The sequence below is a fragment of the Heteronotia binoei genome, chromosome 5 (assembly GCF_032191835.1).
Source record: "Heteronotia binoei isolate CCM8104 ecotype False Entrance Well chromosome 5, APGP_CSIRO_Hbin_v1, whole genome shotgun sequence".
In the NCBI taxonomy this organism is placed as follows: Eukaryota; Metazoa; Chordata; class Lepidosauria; order Squamata; family Gekkonidae; genus Heteronotia; species Heteronotia binoei.
In genome coordinates, this window is record NC_083227.1 from 95,310,858 (window position 1) to 95,337,700 (window position 26,843).

The window sequence follows — 26,843 nt, forward strand, 5'->3', positions numbered from 1 at the left end:
AACCTTGCCATCTCTGGGGACCCTTTGTTTTTCCTCTCATCCATAAGTAAAGATAAAATAGAGACGGGACCATTTCTTTGTCTAAAGCAAGGCCCACCACCAGGACACAGTAACACTGCAGTTATTACTACCCCATCCGGGAAGGCAATAATTCTCCTGATCTGTTACCTACATCAGGGTTTGTGTTGTGAATACAGGAAATCTATTCTTCAGTCAAACTACTGAGGACTTCTGATTGCTGGGTGAATGTCATCAGTTCTGTTCATCTTTCCCTTCCCTCGGGGTTCTTTCTCTCTCTCTTGTTTCTGCACAGACAGTATTATCTATTGAAGGTGGATATTACTATCAGTCCTCATTATCTTTACCCAAACCAACAAACAACACCAGCCCTGTGCCTCTTAGGAACTTGTTCAGTTGCTACAAAGACAAAAAGGACTGACTAATCTTGACAGCCTGAGGAGCTTCATGATGCCACCTGGGGAGGAGGGGAGGATTACATTCCCCACAGTCCCAGAGGGGGTTTGAGCCCTGCTGCCCCTGGAAGTTTACATCCCGGAGGCAAATATCATATTACATTCCAACCAAGTACAGATGATAAAAATGAAATTACTTAAGCTTCACGTGCATGGACATATAGAAATAGAAATAGAAATGTTAGATGTCTCTGAATTTTAGTTGTAAAGTAGATATTGGCTGTCTAATCAATCACCAGCAGCATTTAGCTTTTGAGAAAAGGTTTTAAGTAAAAAGTTTTCTGTCCAACTCCCCTCCCCCAAGTGTATATGAGAGAGGACAGTTCAATCCCTGTTCCACTTCTGAGGAAACCGGTGCCCAAGCGGAGCCGCCCCCGAGGTGCGGGGCGGAGCGGGGAAGGGGGTGTGTCCGGAGAGAGCCGTCAGTCGGCCGGCTGCGGGAGTGGTGAGGCGTGATTCAAACGGGGAAGCATGGTCGGAGAGGGCAGCCGGCAGAGGCGGGCGTCGGGCGGCAGGCGCGATGGAGCTGTCTGACGTCGGGGACCCCTATAGCCGGCCGGCCCGCAGGACGCAGTGGCTGGTCAGCGCCCTGGCTTACCACTACGGGCTGGACCGGGGCGTGGAGAACGAGATCGTGGTGCTGGCCACGGGCCTGGACCAGTACTTGCAAGAGATCTTCCACCACCTGGACTGGGAGGGCGAAGGCAAGATCCCCGGCGAGGACTTCCGGACCCTCTGCCAAGTGCTGGGGCTGTTGGACCGCCACAAGCAGGAGCGAGAGGCGGCCGCCGACCCGGAGGAGTGCGCCGGCCTCTGCGAGAACCTCTCGGCCGACCTGACTTTCCGGCAGTTCCATGCCAGGCTGTGCTGCTACTTCAGCACCAAGGCCGGCTGCCGGGCGCAGGGCCAGGGCATGGAGGTGGCTCGCCTGCCGGTGGGCAAGGAGAGCGAGCACATCGAGACCCAGATCCGCCTCCGCAGCCCGCTCCGCCGCCGCAGGGAGAAGGGAGCGGCGGGACGCCGCAAGGGCGGCCGGCGCAGCAGCAGCTGCAGCAGCGGGGCCCGGGGGGCTGCCTCTCCGCCGCCTTCCCCTGTGCCGCCGGGCTCGTGCTCCAGGGAGTGCTACGAGGAGATCGTGGCGCTGGAGCAGGCCGAGGACCGGATCGTCAAACTCGAGGAGGAAAACGCCAGCCTGCGCGAACTGGTGGAGGACATGAGGGCGGCTCTGCAAAGTAGCGACGCCAGGTGCCTGGCGCTGCAGGTGAGCGGACCCGGGGAGGCTGCGCAGCTCTCGAGCACGTGAAGCATGGAGGAAGAGGGGCTCTCGACCTTCAGGAGTTATAACTTATGGAGCTGTAATGGTGCAGATGGCTAATGGAATAAGTGGTGGCCAGAGTTTTCCCCAGATCTGAATCTACCATGCAGAAAACACCTGTGTGGAAGAGTGCCTCTGAGAATGTACAGAGGGCCTTTTTGAAACCAACCCTACCTTTCCGCAGCTAAAAGGCAGAAACTCCCTGAGGTGACTCGTGCTCCTACCCTCTTGCTTTACAACACAAAGAAGCAGCACTTCTCTGCCCCGTGTAATGAAATTGCTCTGTAATTCGGGGGAAATGCCTGGAGAGCAGCAAAGTAGAAATCACATTACAAGGACCTGGAGCTGAGTGGCAAGGGAAGGCAGTAGATGGAGAAAACAGATAGTTTTCAAAACTTTGGAACACAAGCTGCGTTTGCATAAGTGGGTTTAAGAAGTTTACGCTGCTAGTAGAAATGAAGCAAAATTACTTCTGTCTCTAGAAGTTAGGATCACAACATAAGACATGCAGGGTGATTGTCTATCTAATTAATTTCTTTTAAAAAATATTTGTATCCTGATTTTCTCTGCAGATACAAGACTAAGAAGCGCTAACAGACATAAAATACCATACATTCAGAGGTGGGAAAGTTGCAGTAAAAACATGTGCCAGACTGGGAACAGTACAACAAAATGCTATATTAACCCTGCCATTCCCAAGCAATTCCATCAAGCCACAGGTGCCACTCAGATGAAGAACCTCTTAAAGGGGACCCTACTTTACAAGCCCTCCTAGAAATGGAGAGAGAGGAAACTCTCTGAACTTCTTCTGGAAGGCTGTTCCACACAGTTGACCCAGTGACCAAGAATGCTCTTGAGCAGGCAGAGGAAGAGGGGATCAAGCTATGAGAGGACAGTCGGTAGGAGGCCAGCAGAGTGTAACTATCACTTGGAGGCATAATGGGAGATATGGTCCTTTAGATATGTGGGTTGAACATGTACTTCTTATTAGCAGTGCTCACAATTGCAGAAAAATATGTGATTAATTCAGAAACGCAGAAATTACTCCTAAATAACCAATGCTTGAGTGCAGGCTAGAATGTCTTTGTTGGAGTACAGTGTTGTGTTGTGTTATTTATTTATTTACTTCATTTATGCCCCACCTTTCTTCCTGGTGGGGAACCTAAGTGACTTATATCATTCTCCTCTCCTCCATTTTTTCCCTCAAAACAGCCTCATGAGGTAGGTTAGGCTGAGAACATGTGTCTGGCCCAATGTCAAACTAGCAAGCTTTCATGGCAATTGGGTGATTCATTTTTTTTTGTAAAAACAATTTTTATTATTCTACAACATATTATATCACTATTTCAATTACTTTCCTCAAATAAAAATCAATATGTTGCATCACCTTTTCCACCTCCCCATCCCCATTTTCAAGACTTCCCCGGTGTTACTTACAATATAACAAACAATAAAGGTAATTTAGCATTTTAAGAAACTGTGGTGATTAACATGTGGAATTCACTGCCACAGGAAGTGGTGGCGGCCACAAGCATAGCTACCTTCAAAAGGGGGTTAGATAAAAATATGGAGCAGAGGTCCATCAGTGGCTATTAGCCACAGTGTGTGTGTGTATATATATATTTGGCCACTGTGTGACACAGAGTGTTGGACTGGATGGGCCACTGGCCTGATCTAACATGGCTTCTCTTATGTTCTTATGTTTAAAAAGAAGGAAAAAAAGGAACTCGTATTTCTTTATGGTTACTACCTCATTTGATTAAAAATCCAATATAATACTAAATTAAGTCATATTATCTATCTTATTGTAATACTTTAAGAAAGAACAAGATATATTCTCATACTCTTATTTTAACTATAATTCTTATCTCAGTAAATTAAAAATAGCTAATATTACCTTACTTTAAACAAGTTATCCATTATCAAATATCACCGTGTCCTTTCACCCTCCACAGTGTTCTTCCACATAGTTCTGAAACTTTTGCCATTCATTATTAAATTTTTCCATATCAAGTTCCTTTAATGTTCTTGTTAATTTGTCCATTTCACTCCAGTGCATAGTTTTCATAACCCAGTCCCATTTTTCTGGAATATTACTTTGCTTCCACAACTGCGCATACAATGTCCGTGCAGCTGAAAGCATGTAAGCAATTGGGTGATTCTGTCCTGGGTCTCCTCAATCCTAGTGTGATGCTGCAACCACTATATCACAGTCGTTTTGCAATGCCCAGATTCAGATATAGTGAGAGAAGTGGGAAAGATATCAAGTACCTCTGTTTCACTCCTACAAGTGCAAATATAATTTCTGTAACAGTTGTAAGTTTGCAGCTGTGTATAGTTGTGCACAGTCAATCTCTGCATAAAAACACTGTTTAGAAATTAGTTCCCTTGTATTCAGTCAAGGTTACTTTTACCTGTGGGGTTTAGGATCTCAGCATAAGGTAGACCAGGTCAACTCCTTTTAACATAATCAATTTACTTAATTGTTGTGTTGACACACACATATGGATATATATCCAAACAGAATTAAGGCATTATGTAGAATTAGATGCATTTAGTGACTCTTAATTTAGTAGGAAAAGGCCACCTGCTCATTTGTGAACCTGCCTATCTGCTTAAATCATCATCTGAGGACCTATTGTGTGTTTCAGATTGGTCAGAATCCAGGCTGATTGCTACCATGGGCTTTTTGGCAGTGATCTGTATGTTGTTGAACTTTCTCTCCAGAAAGGGCCACTGGTCAACCTCACTTCTTTCAGGAAATGTGTCTCAACAGTCCTGCTTGAAAGGGATGAGCTCAGTAAATTGTTACTGTTTTTAACTAACTGCTCTTTTTGACATTTAGTGATGATGTGCTGGATCTATATGGTTATATTTTATGATTATAGTTTTCATATTTTATTAGCCACATGTGCCTTCTTAAAGTCTTTTGATAAACTAATACTAATTCATTAAATGTTTCAATAAGTTAACAATTACAACAGTAATATCAGCAATGCTTCTGGTATGCTTGTGTGGTGACTCTATCTGCTTGTAAAGTTGGTAAAACATCACTACTGAAGCAGTGTGTCATGTTCATATAGTGGTGCTACAAGGCTATCCTAAGTACCTCCATATTGGTGTTTAGGGTCAGGCTGTCAATTCTTGACAATTGTTTTATTGTAGTTTTGAATTTTATAAGATACTGGATCATGGTGCCTCTGCTTATGGAACTATGAGAGTCAGACAGACAAGAGGAAGTATACATGCACACAAAAGCTCATACCTTGAATAAAACTTTGTTGGTCTGAAAAGTGCCACTGAAATTATAATTTGTATCTGAAGAAATTTGTGTGCACGTGAAAGCTTATACCTTGAATAAAGCATACAGTTAGACACACTCAATCGTGGGTTCTGTTACTTTTTGCTTTCATAGCTTTGCTAAAGTACAAATTGCTTTACAGCAGGTTTTTCTTTGTTCTTATTACTTGTTCAGGAAAAGTCAATGTTTTAAGTGACCCTTAACCTCTTTACCACATGAAAGCGTACATTCTGAATAAAACTTTGTTGGTCTTAAAGGTGCCCTTGACTTCTACTTTGTCCTACCTCTTTAACACAAGCTAAGGGCCACTTAACATAGGAGTGTTTGCTGAATGTTTCTCTTGGCAAAAATGTCTTAAAAGTCTGGGTGACAACAGGATGAAGGGCTAGTTTGTTCTGGAAACATGGTACATGCATAACAGCTTCCCATCTGAATTTGACAAAGTTATAGTATTCTCTGAAAATTAAAAAAACAGTCTAGAAGACTATTGAAAACAAATTTGCATTGTTAAATTTATTTCTAAATTCTATTTCTCCCTTTGGCTTGTAGGTAGGATTGCGGAAAAGCCATGCTAACCATAAGAAAAATGGAACCTGCTTTATACATAACAGAAGATTATTAATGCACAGCCAGTTCCAGACTTCCAAGTGCCTTCAAAGTGTTCTAAAGGAAATGGAATTACTCCGAAGTTCTAGGGATGGACAAATTGAAGAAGCAATTAGGTTTAATCAAGAACTAGAAAAGGAGCTGAGGAGTTCTCAGGAAGCTGTGGTCACCTTGGAAGACAGCAATCGCAACCTAAAGAGGGAGCAAGCTGAAATGAGAAAGAAGGTTGAAGAAGCAAGGCAGGCAGTCCTCAACAGCCTTGGAAAAGTAAAACAGCTAGAAGCTAAAGCCAGTGAAGTGTCGCATTTGCAGATATATATTCAGCAACTGGAATCAGAACTACAATATTATAGGTAAGCCTGCAGCCACAGAATAAATATACAGCAGACATTTAAAATGTTTTGCCAAGCCATTTGTGACTGTCTTCTGAGATGTGCTGAGTAAAGAATCAGACTCTACCTAGTTATTTTCTTAGCAGGGACTCAAAGAAAAGCTTTAGTTATCTCCCTTCTACTTAATGCCACAGTAAACATGATCTAGTGGTAACAGCAAGACCATCAAAGAGAAGCCCAACATTCCCTTGACAAAACCCAGCAGATGTTAACAATCTAATTTAGGAGACATTATTAATGGTATTGTGGGAACTGATGTTTAGAAAAGGCAACATATAATCTAATGGGAGAAGCCATGAAAATAACAGCTGGTTATCATTAAGGGCATTTGGTGTATATATTACGTTTTAGCTTGAAATGACTATTTACATAGCTCTAGCCATTAGAAGTTTTCTTGTTTGGACACCCTGTAACTTTTCTTTATGCTTTCCTACCAAATATTTCAGGCCATGTTTGCAGAGTTTCTCCCTATAGGTGGTAATTACAGGTGGCTGCTGTTTTTTAAGGTGTGCCAGCTTCTGTTTTGTTGGGTGATTTTCCAACTACTCTACGTTTTATAATTTGACAATGCAATCTTATGTAGAGTTACTCCAATCTAAGCCCTCTGAGGTAAATGGAATTAAATTGAAGCAACTCTGCATAGGATTGCACTGTTATCCATTTCTATCGATATAGTTAATCTGGAGTGGAAACTCAGTTAAACAGAACTCATAAACATTTTAAAAGTTTGCTACTTAGAATTTAAAAAATATTATAATTACTGGATCCACTATCAAAATATCAATTAAACACACACTAGTCTTTTAATTTTGTATAGGATTGATATATTTTTTCCATGATAGGGATCCCCAGCATTCTTGAATCATTGGGCATCTTTGGAATTCTGGAACAGAGTGTGCCAGCAACCACAAAATGGCTGCCTCAGAAGGCGGAACCAACCACAAAATGTCAGGAATAGTTACACTTAAACATATAAGGCACAAGATCTGTTTAACAGAGTGCCTTTTAAAAATGAACATTTTTGTTTAAAAATATTTACTTGCATACATACAGCTTACCTTCAGTCATGCATTGAAGATCCTTATATTATGGTGGCAGCCACTACCAAAAAACATTTTTTTAAAAGAACTTTGCTCAACCATTCAGAAGCCCTTCTTGCCAAAAAGCTCTACCTGGCTATGCCTACTTTCTAGAAACACTTGGCAGACATCATGTTGGGGACTCCTGATCCATGGTGAAAAGAGCAAAGTAGACCTGAGAAATAAGATAATGGTTTTAAGCATGTTTTGTATGAAGTTTTTTACAGCATAGTACTATGCATACTTAGAAGTGCATCCTACTCTGTTTAATGACTGGGATGTACTTAATTGGATGCCTTTTAAAATGAACACATCCCCATGCTGTTTGTATTCTTGCTGAGAAAATAATACATGTGCCTTTAACTTTTCCCTAGTAAGGATAAAGGTATGCATGTGTTATATTTCATGAACAAAACTGGAGGGATGAAAAGCATTAAACAGCCCCCTCCTCTCATCCTATGCCAATCACTTACTTGAAAATGCAGTCCCAGCAGCTTCCATGTGCAAAAAATATGGAAGAAAACATAATGTGTAGTTTGATCTGTAAGCACACAAAACTATATGCCAAGTTGGTGCCAGTAAGTAGAAGGAAAGTATTCACTTGTTTCATCTCTAGCTCAATTATGCTCCACCAGATTCTAATCTTTCAATTCTAATTTATACATGGTGAGACTTGTTACTCTTCTTCTTGTCAACCTGGGACACATGGATTTCAGGCTGCAGTCACACTGGAAACTTGGTGGATCTGGCTGAGTGGAAATGCTGGCTTCTGGAAAAACTGGACTTTCTCCAGTGCCTGAATACTCTGCTTCCAAAGCGAGGCAAAGCGGGGTGCTGACAACTGGGGCAAGGAAGGCAGATGTTGTTGTCTAATTGTGCTCTTTAAATGTGCAACGGTAATGCAACTATATTGGTGAGAACTGCTTGTGTGACTGCAGCCTCAGTCTAATTTAAAAGCAACTTTGATTATAGGTCATAATGATTCTGTATCTGGTAGTGAGTAAATAGGCTTTCACTGAAGATGAGGAAGATGAGAAACCAAAGCCAAAGGTACGATTAAGCAGGTGAATAGACGGCTTTACAGTTTTTAATATAGCTGGGAGCTCACTTTACTATTTTTTTAATAAAGAGAACAATTACAGCATTAATTTGTAGGGGATACCTCCAGCCAAGTGTGTAACAATACTCTGACAAAGCATGTGAAATCTCAGATGGCCCTGTTGTGGAGAAGACATGAAGGACTAAGGGCCAAAGGTCTAATGGGTCCTGTGTCTACTCATTTCTTGGTTCATGTCATTAAAATGAACCAACACGAACAAATGTAAGCACTTAGAATAGGCAAAAGGAGACCCCTAGTCTAGCATCATGATTTGCTATGGGCCTTTGTGGGGGGTGGAGGGGAAATAAAAAAAATATTCTGAATTGCTTCCATGTATTGCAGCTTGTGTTCACTATAGTCCTTTTTAGGGGCATCCAACTAGGATTCCTGGGAGACAAGAGTTCATGCTACCCATGATCCTCCCAATATGCACAATAACCATTTTGGAACCACAGATATTTTCCAACTTCAGTACATGGCTACCCTGACTATTTAGGGCCTGCATTTGTGCATTCCAAAATTGGGTGTTTCCAACTTTGCATATGGAAAGCAATATGGCATGTTGCATATGGCATGTATTGTTGAATATGGCATGTATTGTTGAATATTCCCAAACTTTATGTCTGACAAGGTCTTATATTAGAGCTTGATACCTAACTGATGTGTATATGTCTATACCTTAATAACATTACAGAACTAGATTATAATGACATGGCATCTTGTTTCTGAATTAACTTGGATATATTTTGAAGAACCTAGGCTATGATTCATAGTCTCTATCATCCCCTTAGTTCTAATATGTGACAGTGAGAATTATACCTGACTCCAACTTTTCTTTGTTATCCCTGGTGAATCTTGTGCAGTCATCCTAAGTTTAACAAGCAAAAAAAGAGGACTACCCCTTTCCATTTAGGACAGGTATAGTGGTGTCAGAATTGCTAAGTCTTTGGTTCACATTTTGCCTCTTCCGTGTGGTCTTAGGCAAGCTGCTGTCATAGCCCCATCTTTCTATCTATAAAAGGGAGACATTACTGCTCTACCTAACAGAATTGTTGTAAGATAGTGTAAGAAAGACTGTAAGATTAATGAAGCTGGGGAGCCAGCTTGGTGTAATGGTTAAGAGAAGCGGACTCTAATCTGGAGAATGGGGTTTGATTCCCCACTACTTCCCATGCAGGCAGCTGGGTGACCTTGGGTCAGTTACAGTTCTCTCAGAGCTGCTCTCCCAAGAGCAATTCTCTCAGAGCTCTCTCAGTCCCACCTATCTCTCAGGGTGCCTCTTGTGGAGAAAGGAAGGAAAAGAGATTGTATCATAAGCCACTCTGAGAATCCTTTCGGTAGTAAAGAACGGAGTATAAAACCAATTCTTCTTCTTAAAGCAATGAAATAATATATATGGTACATACTAGAGCCCTATGTAGAAGACTATTTTATTTCCTTCCTGCTACCTTTAAATATAAAAACAACTAAAATAGCAATTTCCCTTCTTCAAATGCTATTTCCCCAGTTTTATAAGAAATCAGATTAAGCTATTTGAAGGACCAACAATATTATGTCCAGTGTTTTTAGGTAGGTAGAACAGGGGTGTCAGATATCTAGTTCGCAGGCCAGAACCAGCCCACCCAGGGCTTTAATCAATTTCTCTCCCCTTCTGTCCTCACTCTTTGAAGCTCTGAGGCTGCCAAAATTCCCAGCTCCTTCCTTATTTTTGCAGGCTGAAGCAAGAAGCAATTCTGGGAGTGCAAAGCTGCAAAGAAAATGCGAAATAGTCTTTCCATTAAGGTCTCTGTGCCCAGACAGACTACTCTGGGAACAGAGACCTTTTTTGGGGGGGGGGGGGGGGCGGGGGACCGAGTCCTTAATGAAAGTCCATTCCGTGTTTTCCTTGCAGCTTTATCTGTGCTGCAGTGTATTTTTATGGAGTGGAGCACAGCTTCTCTTTTCAGCACTTACATGGCCAGTTAGAAATGTTCCTTGCTGGAGTTGTGTGACCTTGCAAATTAAGAACTGATGCTTTGAGCCAGCATGCCTCTGCTGAATGGTCCTTAGAACTGGTGCCTAGTAAGTACTCTAAACTGGCAACCCACAGCCAAATGGGGATATTACATTGAAGAGCCATTGCCAGACTGAGTAGACCTGGGGGCAGAGGGAGAAGTTTGCAATGTCCAGACATTTCATGTTTTCCTAAACCCAGAGCATTTTATATTTTTGGGTTATATTTTTAGTTTCTGCTATGAGCCTTGTGCTTTTTCTTGATGTTTTCTTTTTTTAAACTGCATTGCCAAATCCCGCTATTCCCCCACCTTTCCATTTTAAACAAAACATCACACGTTTTAAGCATGTTTGTATTTTAAGGAAAACATAATATCTTTAATTGTATTTCTCTGTATCCTTTACAAAATTTATATCTCCACTACCAGGCACTACATTTTATGATACACAAGACCTGGCCCCACAATGTCCCATTTGTGTTAGATCCAGCTGTATTGTGTTAGATCCAAATGAGTTTGACGCCCCTGATAGAAGAAGTGACAATAACTAGTAATTTTATTCAGTACTATATTTATAAGTAGTGTATAGGTTCTTGTATCTCGTTCTGCAAAAATTAAATGTTCAGTTAAATAGGTTGTTTCGTTTTTAATGTTTTATCTTTGGCATATAGATACTTGTACTTAGATTTGGAATGTAAATGACGTTACTTAGAAATTAGTCTCATTTATAACTTCAGTGTGACTTAATTCTGGGTAATTTGTTTGGATTTAGGACATTTAGGCAGTTGAGTGCTGACTATGAAGAACAGCCTTTATTTCATGACTGGGGGAGAAGACAAGTATCTGCTGGCCTGTGTACTTAAGAGTTCAAGTCCAGCCCCCAGCCTTGCTTACCAAGATGTTTTTCCAGAGTTTGATGGAGCATGAAGCTCATTTGAGGGAAGGGAGATTAACTAGTTAAAGATCAATAGATTGCCCAGGCTTGTCCAGTAAGAACATTTGAGAACTACAGTAACATCAGAATTTATGACTGGAAAGTTCTATGTGTCCAGCATGTGAATGAAGGCATGGATTGTGGATCAACAGTGTATCTCATACTTTTCCCCTTAGGGAGAATCAGAGGTGTTGAACTCATTTGTTACGAGGGCTGGATCTAACATAAATGGGACTTTGTGGGGCCAGGCCATGCATATCATAAAATGTAATGCCAGGTGGTAGAGATATAAACTTTATAAAGGATACAGAGAAAAACAATTAAAGATATTATTTTGTTTTTACATATTTGTAAGCTATTTGAGGAAATATGAGACACATCTTGCAAGTAACTAAATAAAAATTATTCGTCCAGAAGTCCAATCCACTATGTTGTTCTGTTCTGAGAGCCATTTTTGTGTAGTGGTTAAGTGTGTGGACTCTTTATCTGGGAGAACCGGGTTTGATTCCCCACTCCTCCACTTGCAGCTGCTGGAATACTCTTCAGTTAGCCATAGCTATTGCAGGAGTTGTCCTTGAAAGAACAGCTGCTGTGAGAGCCTTCTCAGCCCACCCACCTCACAGGGTGTGTGTTGTTGGGGGAGAAGATATAGGAGATTGTAAGCCGCTCTGAGTCTCTGATTCAGAGAGAAAGATGGGGTATAAATCTGCAGTTTTTTTCTTCTTCTCCTCCTTTTGACCGGATGGTATGCACCCAAGAGTGCTCAAAGAACTTTCTAAAGAGCTTGCAGAGTCTTTGTCAATCATCTTCCAGACCTCTTGGAGGATGGGAGACATACCACAATGGAGGAGGGCAAATGTCATCCTAATCTTCAAGAAAGGGAGGAGGGATGACCCAGGAAACCACAGGCCAGTCAGTTTGACCTCTGTCCCAGGGAAGATACTGGAGCACATTTTAAAGCGATCAGTCTGCAGGCACCAGAAGGGCAACTTCGTGATCTCGGGGAGTCAACACAGATTTGTTCCCAACAGGTCCTGCCAGACCAACCTGATTTCCTTCTTTGATCAAGTGACGAGCTTACTGGATCTTGGAAATGTTGTTGATGTTGTTTACCTCAGTTTCAGTAAAGCTTCTGACAAGGTTCCCCATGAAGTTCTGCTGAGGAAACTAGAGGACTGTGGACTGAACTCTAGGATAGTTAGGTGGATAGGAAACTGGTTGGAGAAATACAAGTTGATGGGGTGTGAATGGGTGGAGACTGACCAAAAGAGAGATCTTGGGGTTGTGGTAGATAACTCACTGAAAATGTCGAGACAGTTTGTGACTGCAATAAAAAAGGCCAGCACTATGCTGGGAATTATTAGGAAGGGACTTGAAAACAAATCAGCCAGTATCATAATGTTGTTCAGTCGCACAGTCGAGTCCAACTCTTTGCGACTCCATGAACCAAGTCATGCCAGACCCGCCTGTCTTCCACCATCCTCCAAAGTCTGCTCAAATTCATGTTAGTTACATCAGTAATGCTGTCCAGCCATCTCATCTTTTGCCATCCCCTTCTTCTTTTGCCTTCTGTCTTTTCCAGCATCAGGATCTTCTCCAGGGAGAGCTCCCTTCTCATTTGGTGGCCAAAGTATTTGAGCTTCAACATCTGACCTTCCACAGACAGTCAGGGTTGATTTCCCTTAGGACTGATTAATTTGATCTTCTTGCAGTCTAAGGGACTCTCAAGAGTCTTCTCCAGCTCCACATCTCAAAAGCATCTATTCTTCTGCGCTTGGCTTTTCTTATGATCCAACTCTCACAGGCATACATTACTACTGGGAACACAATCGCTTTGACTATACGGACTTTTGTTAGCAGGGTGATGTCTCTACTTTTTATTATACTGCCCAGGTTCGCCATAGCTGTCCTCCCAAGGAGCAAATGTCTTTTAATTTCATGGCTACAGTCACCATCTGCAGTGATCTTGGATCCCAGAAATGTGAAGTCTGTCACTACTTCCACGTCTTCCCCTTCTATTTGCCAAGGAGTGATGGGACTGGATATTATAATGAGTATTATAATGCCCCTGTATAAATCGATGGTGCGACCTCATTTGGAGTACTGTGTAGAATTCTGGTCACCGCCCCCCCCCCCCCAAAAGATTTTATAGCATTGGAAAAAGTGCAGAAAAGGGCAACTAGACTGATTAAAGGGTTGGAACACTTTCCCCATGAAGAAAGGTTAAAACACCTGGGGCCCTTTAGCTTGGAGAAACATCGACTGAGGGGTGACATGATAGAGGTTTACAAGATTATGCATGGGACAGAGAAGGTAGAGAAAGAAGTACTTTTCTCCCTTTCTCACAATACAAGAACTTGTGGACATTCAATGAAATTGCTGAGCAGTTGGGTTAGAATGAATAAAAGGAAGTACTTCACCCAAAGGGTGATTAACACATGGAATTCACTGCCACAGGAGGTGGTGGCGGCTACAAGCATAGACAGCTTCAAGAGGGGATTGGATAAACATATGGAGCAGAGGTCCATCTGTGGCTATTAGCCACAGCGTATTGTTGGAACTCTCTGTCTGGGACTTGCGGGGGGGGCAACAGTGGGAGGACTTCTAGTGTCCTGGCTCCACTGATGGACCTCCTGATGGCACCTGGGGTTTTTTGGCCACTGTGTGACTGCGTGTTGGACTGGATGGACCATTGGCCTAATCCAGCATGGCTTCTCTTATGTTCTTAACTGCACTTGAAGAGTAGTTGTCAATGGCATTTCATCTGAACAGAGGGAGGTGTCTGTTGGGGCGCCACAGGGCTCAGTTTTGGGCCCAACACTTTTCAGTATTTTTATCAATGATCTAGATGAGGGTGTGGAGGGGCTACTCATTAAATTTGCAGATGACACCAGATTGGGAGGAGCTAGGGTTGCCAAGTCCAATTCAAGAAATATCTGGGGACTTTGGGGGTGGGGCCAGGAGACTTTGGGGGTGGAGCCAGGAGACTTTGGGGGTGGAGCCAGGAGACTTTGGGGGCGGAGCCAGGAGCACGGGTGTGACAAGCAGAATTGAACTCCAAGGGAGTTCTGGCCATCACATTTAAAGGGACAGCACACCTTTTAAAATGCCTTCCTTCCATATAAAATAATGAAGGATAGGGGCACCTTCTTTTGGGGCTCGTAGAATTGGACCTCCTGGTCCAATACTTTTGAAACTTGGGGGGTATTTTGGGAAGAGGCACTAGATGCTATACTGAAAATTTGGCACCTCTACCTCAAAAAACAGCCCCCCCAGAGCCCCCGATACCCGCGGAACAATTCCCCATCATTCCTTATGGGAATTGTTCATGGAGGTGCATAATGGTTGTGGGGGTGGGGCTTCCCCCGCCGGCCAGCTGGCTGGGGGAGGGGGGAAGCCTGTAAAACCGGGGGATCCCCCGCTGGGACCTGGGGATTGGGAAGCCTAGGAGGAGCAGCAAATACACCAGAAGATAGTTAGAATTCAACAAGATCTGAACATGCTGGAAAAGTGGGCGGAAATGAACAAGATGCAATTTAACAAGGATAATTGCTGAGTTTTACATCTTGATAATAAAATGAAAAACACACATACTGGATGGGGAATACACTTCTGGGTAGCAGTGTATGTTAACAAGATTTTGGAGTATGGTGGACCATAAGTTAATATGAGCAGTCAGTGTGATGTAGTGACAAAAAAGGCCATCTTGGGGTGTGTGGAGAAACACCATTTTGGGCCTATGTTTGTCTGGGAGTGGTTGGAGGAGTCTCTCAAACTGGAGACAGGCTTTGGGCCTAGTCTCTTTCTCCTCCCTCCTCCCCTCCTGTCTGGGAACAGCAATTCTGAGGAGGCCTCCTAGAGCAACAGGAAGTTTGTCTGGCTGGTCTCCCAGAATGCTGCAAGCAGGAAAATCAGTTCCTGGGCGGGAACTGGGTTTTATATTATAGATTTTGGGAGGGAAAAGGAGTTTTGATTTGAGTCTTGGAGACTGGTGAGTTGGTTCTGGATGGTATGGTCAGGGCCAGTTATACATTAGGGAAAGAAGGAGCGTTTATCCCTACTTTCATTTATTACTTCTGTTCACCCTGTATTTAAAAATGCCTGTAAATAGTTGCATGTTTTAAATAAATATTTTGTCTGTTTAAAAAGGTAGTCCCTCTGTACCACATAGGTTCCCCAACTGCCTTAGACCACGCTACTGAAAGAGGCGAGTCCAGGGAAGGGGGGAAGGCACACAGTTGGCAAGAAGGTCTCTGGGCTCACCAGGTGCTGGGTTGGCAGAGGACCTTGAGGCCAAGCCTCAGAACTGGAAGGAAGGCGGATTGGGAGTCCTGTTCCTCTCGGTCAGGAGCCCTTAAATTGAACAGGTGGTGGCAGTGTGCCCTAATGGTGGGAAGAAGATTAGCTTTCTTCAGGAGTTGGCAACTCAAAAGGGAGTTGATGGGTCTGAAGGCAGAATCGGGCCGGCTCAGTTGATGGGACCAGGTCTGAAGGCAGAATCGGGCCGGTTCAGTTGCCGGGACTGGGTCTGAAGGCAGAATTGAGCCGGTTCCATCACATGGTGTATCAGCAGAGGCATAACATCCAGATTGGAAGATGTCATAGTCCTGTTGTGCACTGCATTATTCAGGCCACACTTGGCGTATTGTGTTCAGTTGGGCCAGGACACTTCAGAAGGATGTGGAAAGAATAGAGTGGGTGCAGAGGAGAGCAATGAGGATGACCAGTGGACTGGACCAAGCCCTATGAGGAAAGAGTGTTCAGTCTGGAGAAGAGGAGGTTGAGGGGGGACATGATTGCTCTCTTAGATGAGGACAAGGAGTTTTTCCTGTTGGCAGCAGAGGAGAGGACTTGTAATGGTTTAATTTAAGGGTGGGAAAGTATTGACTGGATATTAGGAAAAACTTGTTTATAGTAACAATGGAATCAGCTACTGAGTGAGGTGGTGAGCTCCCCCTCACTGGCAATCTTTAAGCAGCGACTGGATGAATACTTGTCAGGGATGCTCTAGAGCTAGGTTGATTCTGCATTGAACAGATGGTTGGACTAGATGGCCTGTAAGGCAATTTCTAACTCATTCTGTGATTTTAAATAAAATAAAGCTGAAAGAGAAATGGGAAATTGGGAATGAAACATGCACAAGTTAAGCAAAAAGCAACTGAAATAACTACTATTGATAGGAAAACAAAATTTGGGTCCAGTGGCACCTTTAAGACCAACAGAATTTTATTCAAGGTATGAGCTTTTGTGCACGCACACTTCTTCAGACACAATGAAATGATATTCACTGTTAAATCATATAGGCAGAGGGTGAAATAAAATAAATTAGTCCTTAAATAAATAAACCTTAAATAAAACTTAATTAGTCTTGAAAGTGCCACTGGACTCAAACTTTGTTCTGCTGCTTCATACCGGCAACAGCTGCCCACCTGAATCTACCATTGATAGGGTAACTTACAGAATTATTGGCGAAACTCTTTGAATACGTTGGCTGCTAAGCTCTGTCGCTCATATTTTAACATTTCAGTGTCTCCAGTTCCCCACTCCATGAACACATCTCTCTTTTGTTGCTCCCCTCTGCACATCCCCCCCCACCAGCTCTCAGCCGTTAAATATGTTCCAGTGGTTTGAGAATAACAATTTGTAGTTAGCTACTTGTTTAATATCAAGCCTGAAATAAAAGAACTGAAGATAGTATTCATTTCATGGTGTGTGATTCAGCCAGTGACAAAACATCAGGTATATGTCTGGCATAAAGGACATCTGCTGTACAAATCCTCTGAAACTATGCTATAATTCTTCAAACTAAGGAGCATTACAAAAGTGTATTCAGTATGAGCTATCATACATTTTCGTAGGGCTAATCAAGTTTCCACTTTTCAAGTCTGATCTATTGTTAGGCTTATCTTGCACATATGATGGATGAACAATGCAGAATCAGCCCTTTATAAGCCTCCTGAACACATTGTGAAATTTACATTTGTTACACAGCATATATTTTGGAAAAAAAGATAGCTGCATTTCTCATTAAATCTCTCCCCCTCCTAATTTGATTCTTTAAAAAAGATCATTGACTTGCTTGATGAGTTGGAGCAATTCCATGGGAGCACAATAGTAGTGTCACCCACAGTTCTCACTGCTCATTCAAGCAGTCCTGCATTTGCACTGTCTAAGAGATTCTCTCCATAAGCCTGTGTGGGAGCTACTTGTTGTACATATTGTAGCCATCGCTTAGCAACCCACATCGTGATGCACACCTTCTGTATGCTGAAATACTAAGGCCTGTCAGGAGGGACCCCCCTCACAAAAAAAAACCCTTTGCAGGCCAAAAGACAAGAGAATCTTTCCCAATGTGTGTGGCACATTCTTTACCACAACGAAGAGGCCTATGAGGTTCTTTCTTTTCTTCAGTGCATTAAAAGTAATTGTGTGTTTTCAGATCGTCTCTCCCCCCCCCCCCGAAAATTATTTTGATTTTAATTGAATTTGGACTTATAACTAAATATTTATATATAATATTAAATATAACTAAATTGTTTCTCAGCAGTACACTCTGAACATAGAATCTTGCTAACATTTTTCTGTGGACAGAGTGCTCTGTTGTATTATGTGAGGAATTGTTATGTGGCCCCTGTACATATGGCCATTGGCTGACAATTGAATCTAGCAGTTTCCGAGCATCATACTTCTAAAATGCCTTGTTCATTATAAAAGAACAGGATCAGCAGAGTGCTCAAGGCACATGCACACAGCAGAATATGCATTAGCCTGCCTCTTAAGGAAGCAAGGTCACACAGAGCCTTTTTGTACTTCAGCAAGCTAATAAGAACCCCATGGCACAGAGTGGTAAGCTGCAGTACTGCAGCCCAAGCTCTGCTCATGACCTGAGTTCAATCCTGGCTGTTATGTACTGGGCTTTATGTTTAGAGGGAAGCTGTTGTGCGCCTGGGCAACCATGGGAACGTTAGAAACTCTGAGATGTGGACTCTAAAAGGGAACCAATGAACAGTTCTGGTGCGAAACTTGACTGCCATGATTTGGTATGGGGATCGGGGGGTGGTGGTTCTGGGACATGCATATAAGCGGGGTCACAGCCCTGCCATTTTGTCTTGTTATGTAGTTAGGAATAAAGCATGTTCCTGTTTGAACAATAACGTATCAAACCCAGTATTTTACACTGGCAGAAGCTGAGTTCAGGTAGCCAGCTCAAGGTTGACTCAGCTTTCCATCCTTCTGAGATCGGTAAAATGAGTATCCAGCTTGCTGGGGATAAAGTGTAGATGACTGGGGAAGGCAATGGCAAACCACCCCATAAAAGTCTGCCAAGAAAGCGTCCTGATGTGATGCCACCCCATGGGTCAGTAATGATTTGGTGCTTGCACAGGGGACTCAATTTACATTTACTGTAAGCTCCATTCTAGACCAGATAGAGTACAGATGACTAGCTAAACTAGGATAGATGGAAATTAGGAAAGCACACCCTGTCCACATAGTTGCAAGATGGGGAGAGAGAGAGAGAAGATGGCAGCCGGAAGGAAGATTCCCTAAGAGCAGCAATCTGTTTAAAACAATTTTATTTAGTAACATATGGTAACAATACCTATTTCTTACATCATTAATAACTTCTTTTTATCTATCCCATATATTATTTTCTAACCACCCCTCCCCCCGTTACTTGACGCCCGCCGGTGTTATTTACTTAAAATACTAATATTTAAAGGTACCCTTAACTAATAAAAACAAAGATTAATATTCTTCTTCCTTCTAAGACTTAATCATTATCAAAAATTGTCCAATGTCCTTTTATTTTCCACTCTTTTTCTACATATCTTCTAAACTTTTTCCACTCCATCTTAAAAACTTCTAAGTCATAGTCTCTTAAAATTCTTGTTAATTTGTTCATTTCACTCCATGTCATAACTTTTACAATCCAATCCCATTTTTCTGGTATTTTTTCTTGCTTCCACAACTGTGCATACTAAAGTACTAATTTAGTACTAGCAAGTACTAAATTATAGTTCTATCTTCTTTTGGAAATTTTTCCATTTGTAATCTCAACAGAAAAGTCTCTGCAACTTTCTTAAATTCGTATCCCAAGATCCTAGAAATTTCTTGTTGAATCATCTGCCAATACTTTTTTGCTCTTTCATATGGTAGAAAGAACCTTCATTTTTTTACATTTCCAACATCTATCTGGCATCTTATTGTTCATCTTTGCCAACTTTTTAGGAGTCATATACCATCTATACATCATTTTAAAACAGTTCTCTTTAATACTATGACACGTCAAAAGCTTTATAGAATTCTTCCACAAATATTCCCAAGTTTCCATCTGTATTTCTTTATTTACATTAATTGCCCACTTAATCATTTGAGATTTTACTACTTCATCTTCCGTAGACCATTTTAAGAGTAATTTATATAATTTTGAAATTAATTTTCCGTTGTCTCCAAGCAGAATTTTTTCCATTTCTGTTTGCTCTTTTCCTATTCCTTCAGTTTTAATATCATTTTCCACCAAGCTCTTTATTTGTTGCTTTTGGAACCAATCATATTTATTATTCAGCTCTTTAGCAGTTTTCAATTCTATTTTGCCACTTTGTATTTTTAATAATTGATTATATGACAACCACTTTTCTTCACCCGTCTCAGCTGTTATTTTTATTACTTCTGCTGGCACTATCCATAACGGTTTTCTCTCATCCCCATATTTCTTATATTTCATCCATGTATTTAGCAAATTGTTTCTTATATAATGCTGAGAGAAAAAAACACCCATCTTTTTTCCCCCATAGTACATATAAGCGTGCCAGCCAAATTTATTTCCATGACCTTCCAACGCTAAGAGTTTTTTGTTTAACAGCATCACCCATTCTTTTATCCACACTAAACAAACTGCTTCATGATATAGTTTTAAATCTGCTAATTGGAATCCTCTCTCTTTTGCATCTGTTAAAATTTTGATCCTTGGTTTCTTCCCAGCCCACACAAACTCTGAAATTTTCCTTTGCCATTTATTAAATTGTTTACTGTCTTTCACAATCAGAATAGTTTGAAACAAATACATTATTCTTAGCAGAATATTCATCTTAATTGGAGCTATTCTGCCAAGCAATGACAAATTAAGCTTGCTCCACTTTATCATATCTTCATCCATTTTACGCCATAACTTTTCATAATTATTTTTAAACAGATCAATGTTCTTCATTGTTATTTCCACACCCAAATATTTTACTTTAGAGGTAACTTCACATCCTGTTAACCTCTGCAATTCCTTTTGTTTATTTACTTGCAATGACAAATTAAGTTTGTTCCATTTTATCATATCTTCATCCATTTTACGCCATAGCTTCTCATAATTGTTTTTAAACAAATCAATATCCTTCATTGTTATCTCCACACCCAAATATTTTATCGTAGAGGTAACTTCACAACCCGTTCCTTTTGTTTGCTTACTTGCATATTTTTACATAGAAGTTTTGATTTTTCTTTATTAATATAAAGTCTCGCCAACTCCCCATATTCTTGTATTTTAGCTAACAACAAAGGTGTGACTTGTATGGGATTTTTATTTATAAACATATCATCTGCAAATGCTCTATATTTATAAGTAAATCCTTTTACTTTTAAACCTTCTATTTCTTTGTCTTCTTGGATTTGCATCAGTAAGATTTCAAGAGTCATTATAAACAACAGTGGGGAAAGCAAACAGCCTTGTCTTGTATCTTTGCTAATTATCATATCTTCTGTAAGATCTGCATTTATACATAGCCTTGCATGTTTTTCAGTATATATTGCTTTTATCATCCTTATAAAGTTTTCCCCCAACTCCATTTTCTCCATTGCTGAAAACATAAAGTCACAGTTTAAATTATCAAATGCTTTCTCTGCATCCGCAAAGAATAATGCAACTTCCTTTTCTGGATGCCTTTCATAATGTTCCACGATATTTACAACAGTTCTAATATAGTCTCTTATTTGCCTTTTGGGAAGAAACCCCGCTTGATCCTCCTTTATAAAATTTATCAAATGATGTTTAAGCCATTCTGCCAATATTCTTGTATATATTTTATAATCATTATTTAATAGTGAAATTGCTCTATAGTTTTTTACATTCGTAACATCTCTATCTTCTTTTGGAATCAACAAAATAACAGCTTCCTTCCATGTATTTGGTATTTTCCCTTTTATTCTTATAATGTTCATCAATTTCCGAAGTTTCGGTATTAATTCCTCTTTGAAGATTTTATAAAATTTAGCTGTATATCCATTTGGCCCAGGTGCCTTTCCATTTTTCATTGCATTAATCGCTGCTTCAATTTCTATTTTTTCAATTGGATCATTCAAAACCTTTTTCATATTTTCTGTTAAGGGTGCTATTTTAATATTTTGTAAATATGTTTCCATTGTTTCTTTCTTTATTTTAACACCCTTAAATAATTTGGCATAGTACTTAAAGAATTCTCTTTTTATTCCTTCCTGATCTACCAACTCTCTTCCATCAACCACAATTTTATTAATAATTTTACTTTCTCTCTTTTTTTTCAGTTCCCAGGCCAAATACTTTCCAGGTTTATTTGCTCCCTCAAAAGATTTCTGCTGTAATCTTTTCAGATTCCATTCCAGTTCTTTATTTAACAAATGTCTCATTTGTGTTTGTAATATTGTAATCTCCCTCATAATTTTCTTTTTCCTTGGTCTTTTTCTCAGTTCCCCTTCTTTTTTCTTTCTTTCATTTTGAATGTCCAACATCTATTTTTCTTTTGCCCTCTTGTCTTTATTATTCAATGTAATCAATGTTCCTCTCATTACTGCTTTATAAGCATCCCACACCATCTGAAATTCTATATCTTCTTTATCGTTTATTTGGAAGAAAACTTTAGTTTCATTTTCTAGAGATGTCACTATTTCTTTATTCTGTAGTAAATCTTCATTTAATCTCCATCTTCTCGACTTTTTAGACAGTTTTGTAATCCACATTATTGGGTTATGATCAGTCCCTATTTTAGGTAAAATCTCTATTTTCTTTGTTATAAGGCCTAAATCCTTAGTGCCCACAACATGTCAATTCTGGAGAAGGTATTATGTCTTGCTAAAAAAAGGTATAGTCCCGTACTTCAGGGTTAAATTTTCTATATATATCTTCTAGGTTTTCTTGTTTGACCAATTCAAAAAAAGACTTTGGCAATTTTCCTTCCTTCCCAGACCTATCCAGTGTATTCTGGATTGTTCCATTAAAATCCCCCATTATCAAAACTTGATCATATGTCACTTCATCAAGTTGTTGTATAATGTCTTTTTAAAAAGCATCCTTTGCTCCATTTGGTGCATACAGTCCAAATAACAACGGTTTTTTTGCATTTAATATTATTTCTACTGCTACAAATCTTCCATTTTTATCTTTAAACACTAATTTCGGCTCCAATTCTTGTTTAATATAAAAAATCACTCCCCTTTTCTTCTGTTCAGCCAGTGAATGAAATTCTAGTCCCAATTGCTTATTCCATAAAAATTTATAATCCTTTTGTTTGATATGTATTTCTTGTAAACAAATTATATTACAATTTTGCTTTTTAATCCAATGAAATGTTGCCTTTCTTTTTTGTGGTGAATTTAGTCCATTTACATTCCAAGATAATAATTTGTAATCCATCATGGTGCAAATTCTTTATGTTCTTCACAAAATCTACGCAGTTCCTGTGTGTTTGCAATTGTAATCCTTTTTCCTTGAAGTTCAAAGCTCAAACCTTCAGGTATTATCCATCTATACCTCATTTCATTGTCCCGTAATTTTTCTGTCAGTTTCTTGTATGCTCTTTTGTCATTTATCACTTGTCTTGGCAACTCATTCATAATTCTTACTCTGCTGCCTCCCACTATCAATGTCTTTTCAAAGTTTTTATTTATGATCTTCCCCACCATTTCTTTTGTCATATATCTTATAACCACATCTCTTGGTAGATTTTTTTTTTTTGCATAAAGTGAGTTCACTCTATACATATAGTCATACATATTTCTAGTCCCTTCAGGATCTCCCTCCAAAAATTCCGCAATTATTTTTATTATATATTCTTTCAAATCCGTTTCTTCATCCTCAGGTACTCCTCTCAGACATATCTGGGTCTCCATCAATTTGCAGTCATGAATTGCCACTTTTTCTTATATTTTTAACAAGGTGGAATCTTGTACTTTCACTCTCCCTTCCACCTCTTGCACTTTCTTTGATGTTACCACAGTCTCATTTCTCTTTTTTTAGCTCTTCAATATCTTTTCTAATTTCTTTTTTGGAAGCAGTTATCATCTCCTTCATCCTTTCATTATCCTGGCTTCCATTGCATCTAATTGGTCCTGCATTTTCTCCAGTGAAGCATTTTCTCCTTGCTCGGATTTGCTTGTGGTCTGACATGTAAAAACACCGAAAATTTTGACCTCACCAAATTAAGTTTCAACTATCAGGTTTAAAAGAGTGAAGCTTGCTTTCTTCAATAAGCCTAATTTCGCCGTCCGCAGAGCTTCCTGGGCTCAGATATTAATTTTTAAAGTTTTTATTTTCTCCAAAATGGCGGTCGTGACTTTCTGCCTCACTTTAATGTTTTTTTCTTTTTTCTCTAGAGGCTTCTAAAATAGTTATTAACAATAATGTCCAATAGCATTTACCTTATAAATGTCACCTCTGTCAGCTCTCCATTTTTAATGTCCCGAACACTTAAAAAAAAATATTTAAACTTTAGCCTCCTTGCAATGGCCGCCGATGTTTTTCTATGATATTATAGTCCTAGAGTAGGCTGGCTGCTTCGATGATTTCCCTTTTCCATCCAATGCTTCCTGCTTTACTTGTCACCAAATCCCGCTTTCACTGGTAGAGAGATCTCACGATACTTGACGTATTTCCTGTGTTGACGATGGGGCTTTTTCTCAAAAACTGCAAGTAGACCAAACAATAAATTCCTTTCCACTTTTTAGCACAGGAAACTTTGAGGAGATTTACCTTGGCTAAAGGGAGTCCCGGGGGGGGGGGGGAGGCTCCTTTGAGGGGTCTCCGGAGACGAGTTGCGTTTTCATCATCTGCAGAAGTTTCCAGAGTCATTTATTTGACATAAGCTCGACATGATCCTAATCTTCTTTGATACTACTAAAAATCTAAAGCTACACAAGACCGGTGTTGATCTGGATAACTACAGAAAAGGTACAGATTGCTATCTTTCATTCCAGGACTAATTAAAGTTAAACAAAATAAAATCAGAAGGTGGGAAATTGAAATCTAGAAAGCTTGGAAGAAGAAGGGGAGAAGGGGTGAAATTTGGACTTTGAGGGAAAAGGCAGGGCCCCTTTCAGAAGTTTTTTTCACTGACAAATTAAGGCTTGAAGGCTGGCAATACTTTGTGGTTGCCTAGCAGTGACCGCTAAAGGCATTCATTTCTTAAAACCACAGGGGCAGTTTCTATTTTTTTGGGGGGTGGGGCGTTAATCCCCAGTGTATGTTTTTCAGAGTTTTCTGCAAACCTGGGGCATTTTTCAGGTTTGTAGAAAGATCTGTCTTGTCTGTTCACGGCTCAGGTCTCCAGATTTAAGTATCCACAGATTTGACCATGTTGAGAATTAGCTATGTTGATCATGGGCCATTACAGTTGGAAAAATTCCAAGTGAGGTAAAAGAAACAAAGTTTATTCAAGGACAGGTTCAGCCTGAGCATAGAAATGGCATCTGGTAGCAATTCAAACTGTATTTATTGGAACTGCTGGGTAACTCTAGGCCAAAGACAGGAAATGAAACAAAAGCTAGTCAAAATACAAGCATGGATCCTATCCTTTGGTTAAGGAACTGTTAATAGCAATTAGTGGCTAAAGACACAGTGATTAGAGTCCCCAGTTGATTCTGAATGTCAAGTACTGGGTCAGGGAGGATTTTTCCAGTTAATTTCCTGGGATGCCAACTTTTGTTAGCATGACTGAATTGCATGTGTTCTGCTCTGCTTGCTTTGTTCCTTCTGTACCAACCTGAGGTTTACTTGCTGTAGTGTGGAACATGAAGGCAAACAATCTTGGTAAAATGAAGGCAACAAGAACAAAATGGTGTCAGTCAGATAATGATTTCATAACTTGATGCCTAAGGTGCTTGGAACAAACATAAAAGAAGGTTGTCAACATTTTGCCTTTTTGGTGACTTTCCTAGGGGCCGTTGTTGTGATCACCATATGGGCAGGAGACCTTCAGTTTAATCTAGCAAAGGAGTTCATAGATTCTTATTATTTAATGCACCTCTGAAAATTCAGTGTACTGTATGACTTAAATTTGGTACACTAAGTGCTTAGTCAAACATTATAAAACCCACATGGCTACCACAAGAACTTTGAATCACACATGCACTGGGAGTTCTTTGGTACCTAGTTGAGTTTGGGCCCTGTTTGGATCAGGACCACAGTTAGGGTTGCCAAGTCCAATTTAAGAAATATCTGGGGACTTTGGGGGTGGAGCCAGGAGTCTTTGGGGGGTGGAGCCAGGAGACATTGGGGGCGGAGCCAAGTGCAAGGGTGTGACAAGCATAATTGAATTCCAAGGGAGTTCTGGCCATCACATTTAAAGGGACTGCACAAATTTTTAAATGCCTTCCTTCCATAGGAAATAATGAAGGATAGGGGCACCTTCTTTTGGGGCTCATAGAATTGGACCCCCTGGTCCAATCTTTTTGAAACTTGGGAGGTATTTTGGGGAGAGGCACTAGATGCTATACTGAAAATTTGGTGTTTCTATCTCAAAAAACAGGACCCCCAGAGCCCCAGATACCCGCGGATCAATTCCCCTTTATTCCCTATGGGAATCGTTCATAGAGGTGCATGATGGCTCTGGGGGCGGGGCTTCCCGCGCCGGCCAGCTGGCTGGGGGAGGGGGGAAGCCTGTAAAACCGGGGGATCCCCCTCTGGGACCTGGGGATTGGGAAGCCTAACCACAGTGCATGTGGAAACAGGTATTCAACATCCCTTTCAGAGCCATTTTGTTGACCTGAAATTGCCACTATTTCCCCATTGGGAAAATCTACATGTAGCCAGGGGTTTTTTTTTCTGCTGGAGCCCAAAGGAGCAGAGCTCCACTTGGCCTGGCCAGGGCTCTGGCTGGCCCAACCATCAGGCAGTGTGGCCTAATATGTAAATGAGCTCCTGCTGAGCCTTTTCTTTTTTTTTAAAAAAAGCACTGCATGTAAGTTTTCCAGAAGGGCAAAAAACAGCTCGCAGGGGTGGGTGGAAAAGTCAGAAGCCTTTCTCCATGCGCGTTGCAGTCCTGATCCAAATCAGGCCCACGCTTGTCTGGGATGCATGAAACTCCCAGCACATGCATGATCTAATGTCCTTGTGGTGGGCACAAGGATTTTGTAGCATATGAATCAGCTCTAAAAGATCACAACTCTTTCTGTAGAGGGGCATCCACCTTTTTAGTACTAACAGATACCAATCATTATCCACATGGATGATAGAGGGGGTAAATGTTAGGAAGCAGATGGCATTGGAAACCCTCCAAACATTCCTTTTTGCCACAGGACGAGATGAATGTTGAGTATTTTGTTTTGATAGAAAGTCTGTTTTCATAGAGCAATGATTTATTGGAGGTTCATGATGTCACATTAGTCATAACACTGAGAAATTGGCATATAATGCACAT

The 26,843-nt window shown here is 40.7% G+C and overlaps 1 protein-coding gene across 1 annotated transcript in view; it reads left to right on the forward strand.

Annotated features, from left to right (window-relative positions):
- Window positions 1-927: 927 nt before the first annotated feature.
- Window positions 928-26,843, forward strand: part of LOC132572600 (EF-hand and coiled-coil domain-containing protein 1-like) — a 137,148-nt gene continuing 111,232 nt past the window's right edge. The window contains exons 1-2 of the mRNA XM_060239849.1: window positions 928-1,734; window positions 5,639-6,048. Coding sequence (XP_060095832.1) covers window positions 994-1,734; window positions 5,639-6,048 — 1,151 coding nt within the window. The 5' untranslated portion in view covers window positions 928-993. The remainder of the gene's footprint in view (window positions 1,735-5,638; window positions 6,049-26,843) is intronic.